General features: G+C 47.8%; 1 protein-coding gene across 1 annotated transcript in view; it reads right to left on the minus strand.

Annotated features, from left to right (window-relative positions):
• LOC138472397 (neutral phospholipase A2 ammodytin I2-like) overlaps positions 1-26,035 on the minus strand; it is a 110,161-nt gene that overhangs the window by 78,868 nt on the left and 5,258 nt on the right. Inside the window, exon 2 of the mRNA XM_069610533.1 lies at positions 14,753-14,898. Within this exon, the coding sequence (XP_069466634.1) occupies positions 14,753-14,898 (146 nt within the window). The remainder of the gene's footprint in view (positions 1-14,752; positions 14,899-26,035) is intronic.

Below are 26,035 nucleotides of genomic sequence, written 5' to 3' on the forward strand. Positions count from 1 at the left end.
AAAACCTTTGTCCTTTTGACAAAGCATCAAGATATGTGCAAGACACAACTGGGGGATCAAACTCCGTTGTCTGCCATAATTGTAATTAAAGAATACTTCCTGATTATCCCAAGGTGATGAGGCCTTCCCTCTCCTTTGAACTCGGCCTTGTGTGCTGTCTGGTGTCTGCATGTGCTCTGAGGAAGTTCTGCAGGTGTCTTTTCATTGTTTGGCTTGCAATGAATAGCCAGTGTTTTCGTGCCTGTACCGTATTTGAGAATTAATTTTCTTCAATTTATTAAGATTTTAGCTAATTCTAACGTGCATGTTGTGTTATCCATGACCACTTGGGACACCCTTTCCCTATTCTCTATAGAGTTTCTTACCATATTACTCCCGTGCACCTGGACATCAAGAGCTGGTTGTTTTTATTATTTCAATTAACTTGAAAGGTTACTGCTTCATCTCCTGGTAACTATTATCTGGTCGTTGCATCCGTTCTGCACGTCTACTACTCCCTTCTGTGCTTAACCTTGGCACATGCTATGACTACTGCTCTAGACAGCTTCACAGCTTCTGAAATAAATGTGTTTTTGTAAGTTCAGCCTTTTTCTGAGGCCCTGCTACTTCTAGACCCACTGTGGCCTCTGTGCTAGGAAAATGGCTACACCTTGGTTCATCTTTTGACCTGTTACCCTGCATCCTCTTACATGTTAATGTTCTTTGGGGTTACATATATATGTGTATGTATCCTTTGTGTCTATGTACATGTGTTTTTCATGTCTGTGTGCGAATAATCTTCCTGTCTAGGTGCTCTTTAGTTCTACGTGTACACGTTTCTACTTCTTTTTTTATGAATGTAACCATCTGGTTACTCTCTATCTATGCATATGGTAATAACTACCTGTCACTCTACCTGTCACTCTGCCTGTCACACCATCTATTCTATTCCTTACTGCAACTTCATGGCCTTAGTTTGTTTCGTCTTTCACCGCAGACTCTCTGGGCGTTAGGCCTGTCTCAGCTTGTGTCGATTCTCACCTGGACGATACTGGCAAGGGGCAGGGACGGGAAACAGTACAGGCATACTCATCTGAGTCAGGGCAGTAGGTGTTACCTGAATATATGCCTGCCCCATTACATGTGTAGCAGTGATTGTGTACCTTGGTGCTGTGAAAGCTTTAAAACCTTTCACTGAAAACAGAGGGAGCGCATCGTTAACAAGACAAATCATACTGATATTATACAGCACAAAGAGCCAAAGGGACTCATTTTTTAAAACATTCTAATTGCACGGAGGGGACCACAAATGTGTGCACTTATGTTCACTTCTGTCCCTCTATGCCATTTTGTTAATGCAAAGTTTTCACAGAAATCCAGAGGATTACATATATTCTTTTCACTTAAAAGTGTAAACAATCTCAAATGCCTTCTGGCATACATATGCATGGTAGGGGGCTACACGCGTTCCTATGGAATCCGCTAGCTTTTATCAGGATCTGCAAGCATGTGGATTCCGTATAGGTCCAATGCATTTACGCCAGCATTAAAATCAGACGCTGGCAGAAATACATTTTTGTTTGACGGTGGAGCATATGACGGTGGTGGAAACATAAATGTCTCGTGCCCCCTACTCCACCTGTCAAATAATTAAAAAAAACTTGAGTGGCAGCTGAAGCATAAAACCATACATAAATGCATTATTTATTATGCATCAGTTGCCAATCCTTGGACTTTAAAAAAGAGGCCCAAAATGCATCTTCCAATGAAACTCTTAACACCCTTTGGTAGTAGTTTGAGGACTAGGCACCTCATCTAGGAGTGAGAGGGTTGCACTTTTTATTTAAGTCAAACTCTTCAACAAAGTGAAGAGACAAAATGCAGTTTCCTGAAGTTACAACACAAAGTATAAATAGAAAAAATAATACACCCAAACCCTGAAAACCCTAGTAAAGAAAATCCATAAAAATACCGATTATTTATAAAAAAAAACTCAATGAAATGTTCCTAAATCAATGTCACGCCGAAAGGCTATCAGAAATTCCCAAAATGTAAATAACTCTTAATGCCTAAACTTTGTAAATGGTGAGCATACCCATTAATAGGGACATAAGGAAACATACAATTATGGACAACTCTACAGAAGAAAACTACCCATGTCCACCACAACTGACCCCCCTACCTTTGCACATATACACACTTGCTCACTCATCTCTACCACCCACCTACCATAATTCACCACCATACTAACACCCGCTCACCATTCCTCACCACCTCTTTTACCCCAACCAATCACCCTTTCTCACCTCCCTCTATAAGCCACCCAAGCATTTACATTTCGCCCGCCTGTTGCTAAATGAACTATGGGATTGGGCAGATGCCCTCAAGCTTATACCGTTAAATCAAAGAGGTTTTCAGGAGGGACTCAGTACTACGACAAATTGTTGACTACCTGTGTGTCATTTGCTGGAAATGAGGCTGATTGCCCTTAAAGCAGCTGGGCTTGGGTCTGCTCTCACAAGGGAAGCCCTGTGGTCTTTCTTCACGAGTGGAAACAATCAACCTTGTATTATATTATTTACTGTCTTTTGGAGAAAGATTGTCTCGATCATGGTGGACTGCACCTATTGGGGATTGATGATTTTTATACCTAGCTTGTTTTGTGTTATTTGTATGTTGTGTTAAAAGTTTTTTTGGTACAACTGTGTGACATGGTCATTTTAAAAAAAGATATACGTTTTCTCAGCCCCTTCACTTCTCTCACCTATCCATCCTCCCCTCTCAACATCCATTCTCTCCTAATTTCCAGGATTATGCTGAGGACACACAGCTTTCCTTCAAACTTGCCTCTACTACCGCCTCTTCCTCCTCTCTCATCCCCAATTGTCTGACGGCCATACAGGCATGATGTGCTGCTAACGATCTCTGTCTTAATGCCAGCAAGATGGAGATCCTTCTCATTGGGACACCTGTACCCTGTTTTCCTCCTACCCTCTGGCCACCTTCCTGGGGCGCTTTATATTCTCCATCCTGTGAGGTCAAAAACCTTGGGGTCAGCTTTGACACTGCTCTCTCCTTCACCCCTCACATCTTGGACCTTGCGAAGAAGGCACACTTCAAGCCGCCCCTCCTTAGAGGCATTCTACCTTTCCTCACCTTCCCACAGAAGCTCAATGTCCCAGAGCTCTGATCCTCTCCAGGCTGGACTATAGCAACATCCTCTTCCTCAATCTCACCCTTTCCTCCCTATGCCTCCTTCAGCTAATCCAGAATAGGGCTGCAAGACTTATCCTTGGCCTCAAGCCCAGGGACTGTATCTCTCCAGGCCTAAAATCTCTCTACTTGCTCCGGGTGGCCACGAGGATTAAATACATGATCCTCTGCATAATCCATAAGCCTTTCTGGGGCCTGGGACCACGCTATCTACAACTCTCCAGCCCTAAATACTCCCCTGCTACAGCCCTCCGCTCCTCTAATCCCAACTATCTGCTGGTCAAATGCTTCTTCAAGCAGAGAGTGTGGGGTAGCCTTCCTTCCCCTTTCAGACTTGAGTCGGACCTCCATAAATTCTGGAAAATCCTCGAAACTCTGCTTTTTGCTATCTCTTTCCCTTCTTCCCTTCCTTGCTAATCACCCCACTGCCGCTGAGACTGGTGGCCTGGTCCTCATGAATAGTCCAGGATACGAGGCCCTCTACCCAGTCGACACCAGGATGCTCCATATCCACTGAACTGCCCCCTGTATGCTCCCTGTCTGGCAGTAGTGCATCCCTACCTGGGGATAAACTGCCCTGCCCTTAGCCTGAGGCCTCCTCCCTGGCTCACCTTGGCACTTCACTCGGTTGTATACAAATTGACAGTTTCCGAATTGCTCGCAGGAGAATTGCCCACAGGAGAATTGACTGAATTTAAAAGGTCAATTTAGACATATATATGTGGAGGAAACCCCCTGCAAGCCCTCACCCAATCCAAAACCCCCTGCAACCCCCACACAATAACCTTAAATAATTTATTCACCCAAACAGACCATCCCTATTGCTGCACTTCTCTTCTCTTCACTGCACTTGCACGTCCAAAGGCCACAAGGATTAGTTAGACCACAATCCCATATTTACTGTTCCCGCCAATGTTATTTACTCCCCTTGTTCCTTCCCCATTTTGCCTTGTGGTGCTTAATACAATAATTCACCACACCACACCTCCAAACCGCCACACCGCCACCAGACCACCACTCCACATTCTGACTCCACACCACCACCACTTCCCACCACCATAAAAGTCCCACACCCCACCATTCCATCATCATACACCCACTCCTCATCCCTCTCCACACTAGCACTCCCCACCACCACTCCTTCATGCCAAAAAAGGCACACAATCACTCCCCACTGACACCACTCCACGTCACCACTCCCCACCTCTGCACCTCCATACCACCTCTTCCACTTCACACCACCACAGTCAACTCCACAATGCCACACCACCACTTGCCAACACCCCATCATGCCACACCACACATTAATGCACAACTCCACACCACCAAACCACTCCATCACTTCACCCCACTCCACTACTCTATTCCACTCAACCATACCTCTTCACCCCACCACTCTAGCCCACACCTCCCTCCACACCCCAATCCGCACCGCCACATCCCCACCCAACACCCCCTTTAAACCACTCCACACCTCCAACCTCCACACCACTACACCCCACTTAGAACCACACTAACCTCCCATAACCACTCACCTGCTCCACCTTCCCACATGTACACCTAGCCACTCTTACCCGTGGCTAACTACACGCAAACCACTGTACCTCTACCACAACCAACCCAACCTTGCTCAGCCCCCTCCACACTACCCAACCTCCATTCATACCCCACCCACTAGTCTTTATTCAACACTCTATCCCCACCCACCACAATACCATCCAACACCTCCACATCACAACCACCACATCCCCACTTCATTACCACTCCATGCCCCTCTTCACCAACAGCCCCACTGTACACCACCACCCACTCTACACCACACCTTCATGCCACTCCACACCTGTACACTTCCACATCACCACATCCCCACATCATCACTCCACTCCACACCACTTCACCCATTCCACCAGTCCACCCCACTCAATGACACCATTCCACTTCACCACATCACTCTGGCCACCCACCCCCACTCCAACCCCTCACTCTAACAGATGCCAATCTATCCCCCTACTGTAACTCTGTCCCTTCAGCAGCCCACTCTGCCCCTTTCCTCCCCTTCCCCACTCACCTCTTCCCCGACCCACCCACCTTTTATCACCATCCCTTTAGACCCACCCAACCTTCTTCACCTCCATCAACCCCCACCGCCCAACTTTCCTCAGCCCCTATAGACTTCCTCCTGACACTTCCTCAACCCTCTACCCTCACCAGTGGCGGCTGGTGAGTTTGAAAGCTGGTGGGGCGTACATTTCCCACGGGGAATTTAGGAGCGCAAGCCCACACCATCCAAGAGTGGTGCAGGGGGGTTCTCCCTCTGTGAAATATTTTGATAAATGGCCTCCAAAATGTGCAATTTACTGCCAAATCCACCGAAATATGACATAAAAAGCATTAGGTTTTACATACTAATGGTGGTACATTTTTCTTATCCAGCCAGCCAGTGCCAGGGCTCTCCCGTCCTGGGTTGCTCTTCTCTCCTGGAGAGACTCCAGAGGAGGGCCAGCCCAGGAGATGATGGTCCTGCTGGGCTGGATGAAGCGTAGTGAGTGGTGACTGAGCTTCACTGAGCCCATCCCCCACGGGTTCTCCATCTCCCGTCCTTAGTCTGACTCCTGGTCACTCAGGAGAGGAGACAGCGAGCTGTCCTGGGCTATGCACAGTGCTCCGAGTCCTGCCCGCGGCCCACTTCCCGGCCTTCAACAGGATCCTTGGTGAAGGCCGGGCGGCAGCCCGTGAGCACAATAACAACAGGGTCAGTGTGCACGAGCCATGACACTGGCACTGCATCTCGCAGTGAGATGTAGGCCGAATGCTGTGGCACCAATTGAAAGTTAAGTAAACTCTTAGTCATGCCGCATGGCTTAAGACTAAGAGTTTACTTAAATTAACTAGTAGTAGTCACGTTGAACCAAAAACAGAAAATGCTGGTGTCGGTCACATTTTTTGGTTAAAGTGGGCCACTTTCTTGGCCAATTGGGCCAATTTGATGAGTTGATTCACTCTCTGCGGCTTGTACTTTTGACCAGTGTTGCTGAATACATATTTTTTTAGAATAAATCTTCCCCTCACTATCCATACAGTGCCACAAAAGGAATGAATAATTATAGGAGCGGAGCCGGAGCAGAGGCCGTCTCTGGCCTGATTCGGAATGCAGGGGCAGGGCCTCCTAGACTAGAGTCCCGACTCCCTCCAAGCAGCCCATGTCACACTGCTGGGTCTGGGATCCCCAGCCACCAGCCACACTGCCAGGGCTCTCCCGTCCTGGGCTAGTCTTCCCCTCTGGAGGGACTCCAGAGGAGGGCCAGCCCAGGAGAGGAGGGTCCTGCTGGAGCAAGCGTGATGGTGAGTGGTGACTGAGCCCATCCCACCAGGGCTCTCCATCGCCCGTCCTGAGTCTGACTCTGGACTCCAGAGGAGGACCTGGCCAGCCAAGCCCAGACTCCTGGGCTGGGCGTGCCTAGTCCTCCTCGGGGTCCAGAGTCAGACTCAGGAGGCAAGACTAAGAGCGGTCCTGGGCTGTGCACAGTGCCGCTTCCCAGTACTGCCCACGGCCCACCACTCGGCCTTCACTTGGAAACCTGGTGAAGGCCTGGCGGCGAGCAGCGGGCACAATAACAACATGGTCAGAACTGCAAGCCATGACACCGGCACTCATCTCGCAGTGAGATGTAGGCTGAGTGTCGCGTCCTGCGGCCGCCATTTAGCTAAGTAAACTCTTAGTCTTCACGCCACATGGTGAAGACTAACAGTTTACTTAACTAATACTAATCAATTACCAAGGCACGAGCCCCAGACGAGTCACACGACGTACCTTAGAGTTGGCGACGGACCGTCGGGCCTGCAACAGTAGAACACGTGAATGGGCCTGGGTCTGGGAAGCTGGAGTCCTAGTCGAAGAAGTCCACCACCACACACCTAGGCTACAAGAAAGAACGAGAAGGTGAAGCACACAGTGTGCCCACAACACGACTCCACCCACACACGGATTGTCATTGGCTGGCAAAAAGCCAATGACAATCCACAAGTTGTTGCCATACTGCATGCATTGCCTACAGGAGGTCTAGTGGAGGGCTCCGAGACTGGTGCGCTGTTTGCGCACATTACCAAGAGTGCAGGGCCACCCCTGCAGCGCCCTGCCAGCCTCCTGAATGAGAGGATGGGGTCACTCAACATGGCAGAAAATAACGTTAATACCCGCCGCTCGGAAGGGTGTGCAGCAGCAGGCCTGGCTCAGGCCAGCAGCCCAGGATACACACTGCAGAGGGGAAGATTAATAAATAAATAATTAATCTGCTGCACCGCACAACATTGATTTGCATTTGCCTACACGCACAGCAGAAGAGTTGTCTCTTCTCTCTCTGCGGCTGGGGCTGGTTGCTGGCGCCCCCTGGTCCTATGTAAACGGCCACCACTGACCCTCACCCATACCACCACCGCTACACATCATCATTCCACACCACCATTACACACCCACACCACCACCACACACCACCAACAGACAACCACTCCCCATGACCACTGTTCCACACGTCACTCAACACCACTACTCCACCCCAATGCACTACTTCACATCTCCACACTACTTCACACCTGCACGCCACTGCACTCCACACCACTACACCCCAATCCATACCACCACACCCCAATCCGCACCACCACTCCCCTACCCAGCATCACCCTCCACACCACTCCTCACCTCCACACTAAAACATTCCCACTACAAAACACAGCACCACTACTCAACACCACACTTCACCCAACTCATCCACACCTCTCCACCACATTCATTCTAGCCCCACTCCAACTCTAACACCTCATTCCCTCCACTATAACCCCCTAACCCATTCAACACCCACCACCACCCACATTCTGGCGTCACCCTTCCTCAAGGCTCCCTACAGCCACCCTTCCTCACCTTTATACCCTCACCAACCCTTCTTAAGCACCCCTTACCCTGAACCACCTTTTTCTTAAATCCCTATACTGCCACCCACCCTGTCTCACCTCCAGCTACAGCACCTACGCAACATTCCCCAGCCCCCTCCACCTCACACGCCCACCCTTCCTCTTCCCCTCTACAAAGCCCATTGACCCTTCCTCACCCCCTCTAAACCCACCCATCGCTTCACCAATTCACACATGAACACCGCCAACACCACATTGCATCACTTCACCCCCAATCTTCACCACACCACCAAACCACTCCACACCCCTATTCCACATAACCACACCCCAAATCACAACTCCATACCACCACTCCACAGTACCACTCTCCCCCACCAATTTACACCACCACACCACTCCACACCTCCACCCCATGCCACCAGTCTACCCTACTGAACCACCCCGCCCCACCCCATCACAACACTTAGGTCCCCACCCCCACTCTAACGCCTCACTCTAACCCACCCCACTCTAACCCTCTGCCCACACACTACCTCCTCTCTCCCCCTCACCCATCCTCAACTCTCTGTACTTATATCCACCCACTTTTCCTTAGCCTCCACTACTATCCCAACCTGCCCTTCCACAACCATATCTATCCCCACACACACACCACCACTCCACATGACCAGACCACCACCACACCACACTCCTCATCCACACCCCGCTCCACCATTCAAAACCATCACACCCCATTACACATCACCACACCCCCACTCTATGCCAACAATCCATGCCACCACACCACTTCACACTTCCATGCCACCACACCACTTCACACCACTCCATTCCACCACTCCATCGCACTCACCCACACTACTTTTCCAGACCACTCTACCCCCCGCCCCACTCTCACCCCTCACTGTAACCCAGCCGACTCTAACCTTCAACCCCCACTTTAACCCCTTCACCACCCCCATTCGACCCCTGCCTATCCCATCCCCACCCACATCTACCCCACCAACTCTGCCTCACCCCTTAACCAACACCCACCCACCCTTTCTCACCTTCCTCTACCTCCACCTACCCACTCCTACTCACCCCTTGACCCCCACCCACCCTCCCAGCCTCCCTCTCTCATCCATCCTGCCTCATCCCCACCCACCCTACCTCACCTCTTCTAGCCCCACCCACCCTTCCACACACCTATCACCACCCACCCACCCTTCCTAATCCCTTTCTATCCCTCCTGACCCCCGTTACTCATCCATTTCTCTTGCAGCCCTTCCACACCTCCCTCTACAGCCACCCACCCTTCCTCACGTCTCTACCCCATCCACCCTCCCTCAACCCCCTATTCCACGCACCCTTTCTCATGTCTCCACCCCAACCACCCTTCCCAACACCACATCAAAAGCCCTCACCCGGCATTACTCCCAACCATGCTTTCTCACCCCTCTCTACCCCACCCACCGCCACCCTTCATTGCCCCTCTCCTTTCCCACTCACCCTTCCTCGCCCCTCCCTATTCCCACCACATTCTACCTCAAGCAGACTAAAACTTCCTTCATACCCACCCACATTAACTCACTCCACTCTCTCCATTTTATCCCTTCTACCCATTCCACCCCTCCTCATCCCACTCTAACACACACTACCCACCCAACTTTACCTACATCTTCTATGCCTCACTGATGCCCACCTACCTACCATACCAACCCTACACCATCCCATCCAGCCTCACTCCTGCCTATCCCCAGCAACCACACACACTAGCTCACCCTAATTCTAGGCCATTGCCACACTACCCCACTTCACTCTATCCACACCTTCTATACCTCACCCATGCACCCTACCTCACCCCTGCTTATCCCCACCAAGCTGCCGACACTAGATTCCTTCTGCCCACCTTTACTGATCCCGGCCCTTCCATGCCTGCAATGCTCACCCCGGCACCCTGCTGCTTTATCTTATCCCTGCCGCCTTAACTCACCCTACAAATCGCCATGTTTCTCTAAAAGGCTACACACAGGTCTCACAGTTAGGGTTTGCTGGCATGTAACATTACTAATAAAAATAGTACAAATATTTCTGCACACTGCAGTGAAGAGAAGCCTTTCTACTAGGTCTATTGCTAAAGCTATTTTTCTTCAAGAACTAATTTGCAGACATGTTTGTAATTACTGGATAGGTAGGGCCCACATATTTACTGCAGTCTTGCCTATGCCATAATTTCCTCCCTCTCCTTCCCCTCCCTCCCTTCCTCCCTTACTCCCTTCCTTCCTCCCTCCCTCCATCCCTCCCTTCCTTCCTTCCTCCCTCTCCTACAGTCACAGTCTCAAAAACAGTCCATGTCAAGGCCTGTTGTCATGGAAGATGTTAATGTTTCTGTCCGTAACTACCAGCACATTCTGGGGCTATGCTATGTAAGGGACTCACCCGTTGCAGTAAAGATTACTTTAACCCATTCTCTTGCATAACTGACAACAGCATCGGGAGTTGAAGAAGTCAGTATTTTTTTCAATGAACATTTGAAATACCAAAGCATTTCGGGAGGATAGCTCAGGGGCAACGTGCTCGCCTTGGAAACAAGACGACAAGGAGCAACACAGGTTCAATCCTCGGTCCACGCTTAGAAACCTCTGGGTATTAAGCGCGTTAAAAATAACCTTATATCATATAAAAGTACCAGGCACAAGAGCACATGGTTCCTCAAGGCTCATATTCCGTTGAGCCGTAACGTGATTGCAAGGCGTAAAAGCCTTGAGAAAGGCGTTAGCGCCTTCCGTTCACTAAACGGCTCATTTTGAAACAGTGGCATGGCGGAGAGGAGGGGCAGAGCCCAACTTGCATTTCCTCCGCTCCCTTCCTCTCCACCATACAAATGGTCCAGCATTTACACCGGCATAGATTTTCATGCCGGCGCAAATGCTGGGGTTCCCTATTGGGTCCACCTGCTTTATGAAGCAGCGTAAAGCAGGCAGACCCCATAGGGATCCATTGTACAAGCTGCTCGCCATGCAAGCATGGCAGGGAGCGTGAACAATAACAATGAAACCCTCCTGACATCCTCGCATGTCGGGAAGGGTTTCATTTCAATTGGGAACACTGCTTACCATGCACACATGGTAAGTAGTGTTCCCAGCTGAAATTAAACCCTCCCTGGCATCCGGGGGAGGGTTTCATTTCATTTGTGACCGCCTCTTTCCATTCATGGCAAGCGGAGCTCACAAACAAAAGTAAACGCTACCTTGCATGCCAGCATGTCAAGCAGCGTTTACTCACTTTGCACTGCAAAGTGCAAATGTGAAGGGCAAAGGGCATCGTACACGCTTGTACGCTGCCGTTTGCCCTTTACATTTGCACTCCGTAGTGCAAATGAAGAAAATTTGGCGGCGGGACGACGCTTATGTTACAGGGCAAACGTAACAGCTCCACGCAATCAAATTACGTTTTTAATAGAAAATGAGCCACCGTGGAACTCATTTCGACAAATGCGTAAATTGTCCGGAGGCGAGCGCGTATCTTTGCACTTATGTGTAAACAGGTCCCCTTCGGGCAATTGTCATCATTTGGACTGTGGAAAGGAAATGAGAGTTCTAAGGAAACGACAGACGACTCTTGACATTTCTCTATTTGCACCCCGCATTGCAAATAGAGCAAACGCCGACAGGCAGGCGTTTAGAATGATTTCCAATGGTCCCTCCAGCTTTTTGCAAAAAGCAGGCTGTTTCCATAGGAAATCATTGGTTTTATACCAGCATGAAAATCTCATGGTGGCGTAAAACCAATTTGTGTTTGAAGATAGCGAGCAAACGGGAGACGGAAACGTAACTCCTGTTCCCGTCCTCCACCTTCAAAAATAACGTAAATCCCTGGAGCATGAATGGCGGCGTTAAGACGGGCGGAACTGTTTTACGCCTCTCTTTAGCCCCTGCACACACGCTCCAGGAGACTCAAAAATGAGCCCTGATCCATTAAATGTTATTTGGTTCTACATGTTAAAGGTATTTGTACCGCACACCGTCACCAACGGAATTGGTCCCTAGGCGCTCAATTCGTCCCCAGGCGCTCAATTCGTCCCCAGGCGCCCTGTATTTTGACATTGCAGATATAGATTCACAAATTTTTCTGATAAACAACACATTTTGTGATCCCTCTCTTGATAAGTGCACAATGAACATATCAAAAGTGTGGTTTCCTAAATTAACTTGTTAACGAAAGGATTGTAAGAGAAATGCAGTGCTTGTGATAAAGCATCACATCAGTACACAATTCAGCATCCACACTGCAAAAATTCCAGCTTCGCGTCGACACTGGAATTTGAATCGTTGCCCTCCCAGCCAACTCGTTTACTTCAAATTTGAACCGAACTTTCAAGATGCACAATCATACAATCCTTACAACTACATCTTTACAAGGCCCAGAACAGCGGTTTGTCCTAATAGATCCATAGTCCTAATATCTGAAAATGTATCATATATTTCATTTATTGAGGATGTTGCTGTTCCCTTCAATTCTGATGTATACCTATATTTAAGCATTGCACTCAACTGCAAGATTATCCCCTAGAAGGTCTTGCTTGATTTCCTATTCAAAAGACCGATTCAACGTTACGCGGTATGGCCGCAGAGACCACACTTCAGATGCAGAGCCTGTGTCGGCCATTTCCTTTTTTTCCATCTCTGTCTTTCGCTTCCGTCTCTCTTGCAACTATTCTCCGGGATGCTTTTTGCAATTATTCGAAAATATAATCCTTGAAATGTGACTTGTTTTTCTTAAATCTTATCCTAAAAACAATATTTCAATACCATCACCATGGCTTTCTCAGACAGTGCGGATAAGCCTTGTTCAAGTCCAATTGTGTTAATTGGTGTAGCCTGAAAGAAGTTCCAGCAAATGATTTCTATTTTGGAATTATTGGAACTACTGGCCTTCATTCCTTAAGAAAGGAGTACCTTTGAAGACCATCAGCCCTCCAAAATGCATGGTACATTTACCTAGGAGATTTCTAAAATTAAGCTCTTCCAGGGCACCTAGAAGCGAATTAGTATGGGTTTCATGGATATAGAAAATTGTGTCATGTTGTGATTATCCAGAGGGAAGATAGGTCATAATGTGCAGCACTTCCTGCCAGGAATGTCATGTTACTTGGCATTTATATAGTGCCTTATATATCATTGGTATGACCTCAAAGCGCTGGTAGGTTAAATGCCCTCGGGAACCGTAGTTCAATTCAGTAGAGAGAGAGAGTGTCGTATGGTGCGTGGGTGCACCAGATATGTGTGCAGCTGGTGTAGCTGTTGGATGATAGCTGCTTCCTAGCAATAATTACCTGGCAGATAGCATATTCTGTGGTTTGTGGGAGGGGCACAACTGTAGTAACAAGGGCCTTTCCCCAATTTAAATGCTGCTGTGGACCACAGAGCTACTAGGACAGGTGTGTGTAGAACTTCACTGACTGCAAACCACACGTGTACTATAGCTGTTGCCTAGGCCTGCCAGCCTACAGAGGCATCAGCACACTTCCAGGGGAGCCCTGATGGGCTGGGAAATCATTTGGAGGTAGCTAAGATGTTCACTTGACAGCGCTATGTCGCTGCTTGCTCTCAGACCGTCCTCAGATGTGGTAAGAAGCAGAAGATAGGGTGTTGCAAAGCGCTAACATGTAACACAACGCAGCGCGAGCTAAAGAACATTAAGATGGTAAAGCGAGAGGTCGTCAGTGAGGTTAAACTTCTAACTTTAAAAAAATCTAATACAAGTGGTAATACATAGTCAAAATTTAGGAACACGGCAGTGGACCACTCTCACTATTCTTGACAAATAATCTCAACAGCATTGAGCACATACAGTAAAATCAGGACCAGCTGTGACCATAGTGGACAATATAGACCAGTTCAATTTGTATTTGTAATCTGAACGTATTGGTGGAAACAGGGTTAGTACTTAGACCAGAAAAACTGTACTTGAGAACAGCAACAATAACAAGAGCAATCTCAGTCAAAGGTGCTTTTCAAAATGGATGCACATTTTATTGCGATCCATATGACAGTGTTTCAACTGGTGGTGACTTCGAATGGAGACAGATATTACACGGAACATGAACAAAATCAGTGACACTGCACTGGCTTCAAGAGGATAGTTTAGGAGCGACGCGCTTGTCTTGGAAGCAAGACGATGCTGAGCAATACGGGTTCGATCCCCGGGTCCGCGGTTTGAAACCTCTGGGTATTAAGCGCGTTATAAATAACCATAGTTTAACACTGTTACACATCGCTTCACTCTTAAAAGCGCTAGATTTGTACCATCACTGCAATCATACTATACATAGCACGCCCACTAACAACACTACATGCATCCTGTTACTCCTCTGAACAGCACAGACCTCACCAGTCATTCCCACTGTCCACTGTCCATTCTCTATTAAATTAATGGACACTGCACATATTTCCTCCATCCAAACCTTGCTAACCGCTTGTCCTAATGTAGTTGCACCCATACCCCTTACACTCAACTCTCACCCGACTGCTATTTGTACCCATTCAATTGCGCTCAATGCTACAGAAAGTATTATCCCTCCCTTCAAGAACACAGTGTACTTTTAATACTACTAAATAAGCCGTACTTATTCTCGTATACGCCAACCACATTATAGGCCCCCATCCAAACTTACCAACAAGGTGTACAGGAGAAAGACCTCTGCGCTTACGGTGTCAAGAGCTTGCGCGGTTAGGCGCTTAGAGTGGATGGCAATTGCTACTTGGAAATCCTCCCGCTGAATGGCGTTTGCACACTCTTGCCTGTCCCTTTTACCAGATTCTGGGAACCAGAGAAAGGGGAAGAGCCACTGTTGTCATTTCTGAAATTGAAAACCAACTTTGGAATCTGTTCAAGTTCCTGGTTCCCGTAACAGTAACCTTGCAGCGATTTAGGAGCGCACACATAATGTGGGCGTGTGTGGTTATGCAGTGGGAAGGTGCGATCATATGAGCAGCCACCTCCCCCTGCCACCTTGGGTGAAGGGGCACGCCGGCAGTCTGAGGGATGTGTCCCCCACCTGGAAATTGAATTGTTGCTAAGGACAACAGTGTCACTATATGAGTAGGACAGGCGCATGTAGAATTCTTCTTTACTGATGGCAAACCCTACACATACTATACCTGTTGCTTACCAAACTAGCCCATAGGGACATCCATACACTTCCAGGCCTGCCCGTCTCTCTGAAAGGCCTGGTGTGCGGAGGAGTCATCTAGGAGTATCTAAGGTTTTTCAGTGTCAGCGCTATCTTGTTATTTTCTCTCAGTTAGGCCGGGGTTCGAACCCTGAAGCCCGACTGCAGCCTGTTGTTATTCTTTATTTTATTTTTTTATTTCTTACACACATAAAGGGAAGAGCATCTGGCCTCTCAAAAAAAGTGGGTGGACGCCGTCCACCTGCGTGGTCTCTCGACTTGAGCCCTGGTTTCAGCAGTCAGAGAACAAAGCTTTTATCCTATACAAACAGATATGTTTTGACAAGTTTTTGAAAGCAGAGATGGTCATCAGTCTCCCTGATAGCTAGTGTAGAGACTTCCAGAGTAATGCAGCCACCACAGAGACGTATCTGCCTCTGCTTCTATACATGACCAGCACATAGCAGCCTGCTGGACACTTACCTCCGGCCTCGGAATGGAACATAATAAAATTAATGAATTCATCTTTTATAACAAGCTTAATACCAGAGACCAAGCGGGACCAGGATTCAAACTTGTGTTGTTCTGTGTGTTGCTGCGTCCAAGACAAACAAGTTGCCACTGAGCTATTCACATATTGCCACAATCTGGCACCAAAGAACAGGTCCTCGGCCCATGATAAACCAGGGTATGCCTAGTGTGTATTTCCAAGTGGAGACTGAAGGCCACTTGGGTAACAGTAGGTTTTCTTAAACACAAAAACCTTTTATGGGTAAACACAAGAAACAAAAAACAGGATCCAAGTAGTTTCACCTCCACGACTCTCCATTCACATTCAAGCATTTAAGGGGTGCTCCTACTCTTCAAACTTGGACTTAAGGTGTTTTCGGCACCTTTCTACAGCTTTGGACGCAGTCCGTGTCATAAGGGTTTCCAGCACCCTTCTACTCCCACCTCCTCTAATCATAGTTCTGTTTCTATCACCTGCTGCAGGTATATTTGTGACTTTTCTGGATGCCCATATAGATCCCCTCAGGTTTTCCTTCCCCTGTCTCAAAAGGGAGATTTTAAGTGGACCTAATTACCTTGATTGCTCCCCTCCTTTACGTTAATCTAGGCCTAGTCCTGCTCCTCCTTGACGTCATGCCATATGGTGATACCTCGTCCCACCCATGGGGTTAACCCCTTCAAATCGAGTGGTCTCCCCTATTCCCTGGCTAGGGGTAGACGGGCCCTCGTGGACCTTCCATTTCTTGTTAGCTGGACTCTCCTTTCACCTCTTAATTGTCTCCAACTTTCTCCTTATTCTTCCATCACTTCCTTTTGATGTTCTTCTGAAACCTTCCTTATTGTCTCCTTCAGCCTTCTTTCGGTGTTCTTCAAACACCTCCTAGTTTGTCCTACCACCTATTTCTGATGTTCTCCAACTCCTCTTTATGATTGCCTTCTGACTCCTTCTCCCCCTCTTGTCTCCAACCTCCCCCACACTCCTCTTTGCTCTCCAAACTCGTGTATTGTCTCCACCTTCTTCGCGAGTTGCCCCATTTATGTTTATGTTTAATGCTATTTTTAATGCGCGTAAAAAACGCCAGGCAAGACAGTGCTATATCAAATCGGGCAGAAGAGAAAGTTTCCACTTAACTTTAAATATAATAGTTAAGGAAGAGATGGAATTGGAGGGCCTTCTGTGCTTGATCAGGTGAGATTCAGCTCTAAGAGACGATGGGAGCTTATTCTAGAGCCAGGACTCAAGAATTAGGATCTTTGGGAAGAAATATGTCGAAATTCAAACATATGTGGTCAGTTCAATCGAGCTCGGAAACAGTGGTCAAGCAGCTGTTGATGTTATGAGTAGGACCTGAATTTAAAGAGTAAAGCCCAAAGACACAAATCAATTCAAAAGTGGGGATGTAAGAGGATCCAGACTATCATCAGACAGCATATTACAATCAGCTGTAATCAGACATTTATTAGATGTGGTGGACATAGATAATACAAAATTAGTCCTTTGCTCCACAAAATTATTCTTATTTTACAGTACAGAAACTCACAGGAGGTGAGGGAAGGAACATTTGAGCTCATTATAAGCCTGGCAGTATACGGTAAAAGTAGCGGTAACAGTATTACTGCCACTTTTACCATTCTGCAAATGTTGAGACAACAGTAATAGGGTCGACGGTATTAACGCTGATGGCATTACTGCCAAAAACACAAAACAGTATTACTGTTGTATTACAAGCTGGAATATACAGGTAATACCATTGAAATTGGGTGGTAATACTGCAAAAGCACAGAGCATTTACCTCCACCTCAGAAGTGGAGTTAAAGGCATACAGGTGATGGAAATGAAGCCACAGGTGCACCCAATCCACTCAGGAAAGGTACATAAGGCCCACACCTTCCCCAAACACTTTCCAATACCATCATTTTGCAACTGGCTTCTGTGAACATGGACGTGCAACTGCTAGAGCTGCAGAGGCTGGAGAGCAGGACTCAGGGGAGAGGAAGAGGGGGAGGGGGAGGAGACGCCATGTAAGGTGAGCAGCCATATACCAGGTCAGGCCCTCACACTGGTCCTTGACTGACAACCAACTAATCATCTTGTGCCGGCTGAGCAGGGAAGCTGAGCTGCTCACCCTGATCCAGGATGACATAGAGAGCAGGATCAACATCACTACAGCCTCACCCCCACTGCTGAAGATTGTGTCGGTCTTGCTTATTTTGGCATGGGCACCATCCAGCACACTGTGGGAACAGGGTCGGACTGGGACAAGAAATAGGCCCGGACACCCAAAAAACTTTCACCCCTTCACAAAACAGCAAGTGGCATCAAATAGCATTGTTCCTAAGGACACTGCGAAAACTATGGTTATGATTTCACTAATGTGATATACATTTCATACAAGAATGGATCACCATATGTATCATTAATATCTGTGTGTATAGATCCATATTGTCAAATTACTGTGAATGCAAGCAGATGTCCAATGCCACATGGTAATGTTATTGTAGAGCACTTACACTTAAGCTCTTTTTTATAGAGCAAATATGCATACAATATCACCCAACCAGTGTTGGTACTCATTTATCGACCTAAGAAGGATGAAAGGCTGACATGGCCTTGCTGGGATTCGAACCTGCAGATCACACACACATCGCAGCAGCAAGCGCTCAACCCACTGAGCTATCATATCGGCTATAGCAAAATGAGCAATTATTCTCTGGTGGATACCATTGAACAGGTAAGTGATATTTAACAGCAGACCAGTTAAGTTCAACTGCAGGTCTGGTGCAAAGTTGGCAGCATGTCAAGCCTGTGTGGATCTACTTTCAGGCTTCAGAGGTTGGCACAATAGGGAAATCAGCGCACTCACAGGAAATCCCATACTCTGAGCACTCCTTAGGTCATGCATGCAAACAAACATCCTGAACTGCATGTTAGTGAAATGGGAAAGATAGACACATTACAACAAAGCATTCATTGTGGCACAATGAAGTCAATGGCAACTTGATGTGCTATGGTCATATATTTGTACACTGTACAGAAGCTTTTAGGCACAAGGATTTTGTCAAGTGACCGAGGACACCGAGATGGAATGTCTTATGATGATCGTAACAGAGACAACGGCAGAACAAAAACATGCTATTACTGCAATTTGCGAAAGGCAAAATACATAGTCCAAAATGGATGCTTATTTTACTCTAAAATTGGTTGCTTATCACTAATATCACTAATACATATTTATCACTAATACAACAGCACAGCAACTCCAGGGGACACTGTGCCCTCTGGAGTGGTGGCACGGTGACAGCCACCGGCCCGGCGGCAGCCCCGGCCCCTCAACTTTGCATGCTGCAGCAGCATGTGAATGATGCATGCATCATAATTTATGATGCACACATCATGCAAGCAAATAAATCATCAAAGCAAGGTAACATGTGTTACCTTGCTTTGATGAAATAGGCCGTTGCAGGTATTTTTCTTCTTCAAAAATATGTTTTTTTTTCAAAATATATATTTTTTTAACAAAACGGGCCAGGCATGGCCAGAAACCGGCCCCCACCGCCCAGGGACGAATTCAGCCCGGCCACGGGCTGAAAGGCCGAGGGGCCAATCCAACCCTGTGTGGGAGTGCTGCACGGCATGTCCCATCCCACATATTCAAATGTGCTTGTGCAGGTGCTGGAAGCACTCCTGTGCCATGTCTCCCAGCACATCTCCCTGCCCACCACCTCGGCACGGGAGAACGTCATGAAGGCACGATTCTATGAAGCACCACACATGCCCAATATGATAGCTGCACTGGTCTACACCCATGTGGCATTGGTGAACCCACAGGTGTCTGTGGAGGTATACCGTAACTGGAAGCAGTACCACTCCCTGAATGTCCAGGTCACCTGCAACCCTGACCCCCTCATAACACACTGGTGTACCCACTTCCTTGATTCTACCCACAATATCATCGCCCTGCAGAACAGCACACTGCTGGCATACATGGAGAGGCGTAGAGGGCAATTGATGAGGATACTGGGTGAGTACAAGTTCCATCACATAGACTATTCTTGCAGCACAATTGACATGCCATGTGAGGGGTGGATTACCACAACCGAAGAATGCATGCCCTATCAAGGCCCTGCTGGATCTGCCATCTCACCCCACACATGACAGACTACAACCCACAGAACTAGGACATGAGTGACAATGCTGCAGTAAATCGCCAATGCATGTTCATCCAACAGGCCAGCAACACACATAGGACTACAGGAACCAAAAGGCAACATTACACATCCCCATACATGGAACAACATGCTTCAATACTGCAACAAAGGAACGCAACACTGGCAAATGTAATGCCATGTACTCAGTTGACCATCGATGTGAAGCCATAATGGAATAGATGCAGACAAACTACACAAGTACAACAAAACACTTATCATGCAACGCAGAGGCCCAACACAGGCACCATGGCATACTCCCCTGTCAATCACAGACCCTGAAAGCGGCGACTGCTGGCTGTGACCTGTGTGCATGATGTTCCACAACCGAGCAAATGTACCCCCTGAATGAATGACTCTATATGCAAGTACTGGCATGGTAAATCATGTTGTGTGACAATACTTGTGAAATACATGCACAGACTGTCTATCAACATGCAGTTGTAACAGGCAACATATCTATAACATTATATGACCTTTGCCCTTGTGACTCTCGATACACTCAGCTAACATGGCTGATGAGACCTGTTCAGAATCCACAGACGTCACAGGAGACCTTCAGCCTGTTAAAATCTAATTTCCAATGCCTACACCGGTGTGGACGGGCCATAATTTACAGGCCAGCGATGGTCAGACAAATTGTCCTTGCTGTGGCATGCTGCACAAGTTTTGCCTCAGGCTGAATGTTACCCTGCCCTCTGAAGACATGCACCCCCAGACGAGGAGGACTCACAACCACGCATTGAGCAGGAATAGGGTAGGGATGGATGTCTGTTTCAGCAAGAACTAACTGACAATTTATTTTGAGGCCAATTGATATGCACTTGCAACGCACCTTTGTATTATTAATTAAATAATTTCACACAATAAGGAATATCTGCATATTGCTTTAAGTGAACAACTATTTAATTAACAATGTCAAACAACTCTCCCCAAAAACCCTGCCCAAACCCTCACAAAAACCCTCCCAAAACACTGTTCCCAAAACACCATCCCATCAACACCACCACTCCTCAAAAACTCTCCCCAATAACCATCCCAAAACACCATCTTCAAAACACCCTTGCAATATCACACAGTTGGCAGTCACTTCCGGTGCCTCTGGTGCTTTGAAGCCTGCTCTAGCACGTTATGCAGATAGCGATTTGAGCACCGCATTTGGGTGCTGGATTATGACCCCTCTGTGGGGTGACAAAGGTGGAGGGCTCAGACCACTAGCCCCTGATATGCTGAAGGGTCAGCAGCTTGCAGGCATTTAGGGACTCTGCGAAGGCCGACTTTGCCACGGTGTGTTCCCTCATCCTCTGCCCGTCCATGGTGATGCAGTTGTGGCCTGGCAGAGGGAACTGCAAATGCAGCGGCGTGACTCCTGCAAGCAGTTCCTCATGGCCTGAATGTGCTCCACCTGTTGGCCCACCATTGTCTCGAGAGATGCCGGCGCCACTCGATGGTGCTTAGCTGAGCCCAAATGGCTGGCATGTTGTGCATGGGTAAAGGTGGTGGACTGTGGGGAGGGATGAAGCTGAACCACGGGGAGCAGTAGCCCATGTCCTGCTCCTCCTCATCGGTGGTGCAGTGTTTGCCAGTGCCACGATGTTGCTGTGGATGCTGATGCACTATCTTATATGGTGAAGAGGGTGTGCTCTGGTGACCTGATGTGTGGGTGCCGCGGTGGGGACTGCAACCATGTGGATTGTCATAGGTGGCAGCTGTGGTGTGGCTGTGGCAGCTTCAGTGATAGCCGTTCCATCTACTTGGCCGGTGGAGGGGCCACTTCGCACCACTGTGGGGATGGTGCGATTCTCTGACCTTGCCAATGATTTCACTGCAGTGGTATGTAGTGGCCTTGCTGCCTTGCTCCTCCAGCTACACCCACTGCCTATTGTTCCGACATATGAAGGGGTAGAGGTGGATAATGTGGCAGCAGTGGAAGGTACAGCTTCTTCAGCCTTCTTGGACTGTGTACCTGCTGGAAGCACAATGGCATGCTGTCAGTCATCTGGCAGTCATGTCAGCGGGCTTGCAAGATGCCTCATGCAACATTGTCTGTGCTCTACATACATACAGTTTGTATGAATTGCATGGGTGATATCAAGCCAATGAGTGCTGCTACTATTAGGTGCAGGTAGTGCCTACTGAGGGTGTACCTGTTGGCATGCCAAGGTCACTTGCTGTTGTAGGTGTGCTGGGGCTTCACTTGCCAACATGGAATATCATTGCACACCAGGGTGCTTCTCATGTTTTCATGTGTTGGTATGCACATTTCACCTACAGTGCATGTACATTAATACTTCCCCCACCTCCCCTGCCACATGCTGTGATTGCCAAATGTTTGCTCAATCCCTTGCCCATTGTGTTCCTCTATGCTGAGGGATGCAAGCTTTTGGCAATGCATTCACATATACGTGGGTGCTGATAGACTTACCACCATCACCATAGCGTCCTACTCCGGCCTCTGCGCTCCTGATCCACTCAATGCCCTCCATGTGGGGGATGGAGCTGGCCTTCTCGTCTCACGGCATGAGGGTGAGGGGTTCCACAGTGCCACCTCCCATGGCAGCACTCTACATCCTGCGGCGTGAGATAAGTCTGCAGGACCCTGGACTTTAAGACTTTTGCTGCATCACGTGGAACAGTGCCCACCATTGTCACCTTGTCCTTGATGTTGGACCATATTGCTGCCTTCCTCTGAGCATAGGTCTTTCGCTGCCTACTGCTGAACGGCTTCTCTGTTTGGTGAACAACTTCATCAGCCAAAGCATTTAGCTCTGATTCAGTAAACTTTGGCTTAAGCAGCCTAGGGTCTGGAATGCAAGCCTTTCCCTTTCCCTGTGACATGATGATTTGCCAAGCATGATGTCCGGATGGCAACAGAAAATGGGAGATTCGGAGTGGATTGAGATTTTAAAGATGGCCGCTGCTGTACTTCCTCTTCTGGCAGTGACGTTATTTCCACCAGCGATAATACCACTGGTTGTGCCGGCAGTAACAGTAATACCAACTTTTCTGGGTGGTATTACTTCCGGATGACCATTATTGCCAGAAATACCACTGGACGTATAGTCGTTGCACCCAGGGGGGTATGCATGCAACCGTCAGGTTATGATATGGCAGAAATTCTGCCAGTCATCCCGCGGTAACGGTAATTCCACTGGGTCGGAATTACCGCCGTATTTGGTCATACATGCACAGTAGCCTGGGACCTACCAAATTCATTTTTTTAACCAACTTTATTTTCATTTTTTTTTTTAACTTAAGACAATGGTTGAGCTTCCGTCACAACTTATGTTAAGAACATTGTTATCAACATGAACCTTTTATTCAACTCCCTTGAACTTTCTTGTAGAGTCTAGTATTGTCTTCATACTTTTCCCCACCCCGCCCCCCCTTTCCTCCCCACCCGCCCCCCATTCCTTTTATTAATTGAACCAATCAAAACCATGGTTGTAACCAGAACAGTTCCAAGAGGTAGGCCCTCGCCATATCTTCTGCTGCCTTTATCTCATATGGATGTTTCTGAGAGCCTGGGGTTTAAAGTATTGATTCTCCCGCTCCCCCACATAGTCCTGGAGTGGGTCCCATATGGCTACGAATTTCAGATATGACCCTGATTTTGTGGCGCAAATGTTTTCCATTGCCATAACTCCCCACACTTTCACCCACCACCATGGAGTTGTAGGGCCCTCCACTGTCTTCCATCGTTGGGCCACTGTCATCCTTGCTGCAGCCAGAAGGTGGGTTATGAGGGCTGCCCTGTTCCCTGAGGCTGCATAGTTCCCTTCTGCCACTGCCCCCAGCAGAATGACTTTCGGGGACCATGGTTGGTCTGCACCCGTTATGTCCCTGATCAGGCTCAGTATTTCTTTCCAGTATATTTTTATCCTTGGGCACGACCACCACATATGGAACATGTCTCCTCTTTCTCCACACTGCCGCCAGCATTCTGGGGGGTACGTGGGGATCATTCTGTGTATTCTACTTGGGGGTAAATACCAGTGGTAACATAGTTTGTATGCCGATTCTTTGATTGCCGTGGATTTGGATAATTTGTGCGCCCTCCTCCAGATTTTACTCCATTCTTCCTGCATAATCTCCTCTCCTATGTCGCGCTCCCAATCTTTCATGTATTGGAGGGAGTCATCTTTTTTCGCCTTGTCCAGTAGCTTGTATAGTCTAGTGATCCCTTTTTAGCCCTAAAGGTTATAAACCTTTATCTCTCTTAGACATCTCATTAAATATCTTGGGAGGAGGAGTCTTTGAGATACTGTAATTATAGATAGATGACTATAAACTCCTTTCACCTACACATTTGGGCTTCAAGTCAGGCCTTGGAACAGAGTCTTATAGATGGTTCTAATAACTCTGAGACTCTCCAAAAGAATCCTAAGGTTTTTAATAAACAGATGGTAACGTCTGGTTTGTTGTTCTGGCTGGGTTGAGGTGGGGGCACTTTAAGGCCGGTCCTCTCTCTTGTCTCCTGTAAACTCCCTCCTCCCTAACCCAGGCTTCCCTAATCCCTAGGATGATTTTCACTAGAGATAGGTAACCCTTACTGTCTAGTAACTGGCTGGCTGTAGGTGAGTCTGAGGGTCAAAGCCTTATCTATCTTACTCACTCCAGAGTTCTCCTATAGGTTTATATCCAAATTGTCTACAGTAAACTGGTCCTTTCTCAACTCACCAGCTCCTTTCTCTCATTTCCCTTGGACAAACTACTCTTCTCTCCTCCCCTTTCTACTCTACTCAAATGTCCTCTCTCTTGCTTCTCACTTCTTCTCACCTTCTGTCCCTCCCTCCTGTCCCTCTGATGTTTGATACTCTCACTCTATCTCCTCTTAACTCCTTTTCTCTTTCAACTCCTCACTCTACTAGTGTCACCCCTCCTAGTCTGCTACTCTCATCGCCCTTCGCGCTGCTATTCTCACTCTTTCTACTACACTCACTTGCACTATTCTCACACCCTCACTTCTCTTCTAAACCCATCTCCTCACCCTGTCCCTACACACCTCTCTACTATTCTTACTCTCTGATACTGCTCATGCCTTCTTCTACCTCCCACACTTCCATCAATGCTATCGTTAGGGCCCGATTCATGGAATTATTTGCAGGGAAAACCGGAACTTTGCAGGCCATTCTGCATGCAAACCGCCTTTGGTTGATTCATGGAATCGACTTTGCAGGTCTTTTTCAGACTTTGCATGGACTTCGCAAAGACCCTGCACGTCTCTGCGAGTGGTCGAGCCCCTTGCGCGAGACTCCTCGGAGAGTGTGGGTTGAGCCTACGCAGATACCTAAATAGGGGGTGGATGTACAGAATGAGGAAGAACAAGGGAAAATGTGGGCACATCGAGGGACGACCCGCAAAAAGAGACTGCACGCCCCCAAATGCATACAACAAAGGGTATTCATGGAACTGACCACACAACATCACGTCGGGGGGGGGGGGGGGGGGAAACAGCACGCAAATCCCTGGATCACACCACCACATGAAAGCAAGCATAAGGCCTGAGGAGCGCGCACAGGTACCTATTAGCGGCTAATTCTGCTTCGCAGCGGGGTGTGTTAGGGGCGTTTTCGGCCACGTCTTGATCATGGGGTTACTTTGTGGGAAACATTCCATGAATACGCGGAGCACGCACGATAACTTGCCTGCATTTTTCCATTTGCCTCGTATTTTGAAGGGCAACGGTTACAGATATTACATTGTATATGAAGCTAAAGTGAAGTCCTTGGCCTTATATGGAATGGGAATTTGGGCCACAGCGGTGTGGGTGAATTACAGCTAATACAACATTTAGCAAGAGAGTATCAGGTCTCTCAGCTTCAGCTCCCACATTTGCTTCATACCACGAGATAGGATTAACTTTCTTCAAGGTCAAATACGGTTAGCTCCAGTCTCGTTGCCTTTAAGTACCTTAATAAACAAAACAAATCTGACTTGCTCCTTGAGAATGTATTGAACTTTGATAAGGTCCCTAAAATTCCCTGGCGGAAGTTTGTATTTAATAAATGTATTAGAGTACGTGCGTTAGACATGGTGAACTCATCCAGAAGCTTAATGAAAGCAAAC

The sequence above is a fragment of the Ambystoma mexicanum genome, chromosome 8, assembly GCF_040938575.1.
Source record: "Ambystoma mexicanum isolate Mex_15411 chromosome 8, UKY_AmexF1_1, whole genome shotgun sequence".
In the NCBI taxonomy this organism is placed as follows: domain Eukaryota; kingdom Metazoa; phylum Chordata; class Amphibia; order Caudata; family Ambystomatidae; genus Ambystoma; species Ambystoma mexicanum.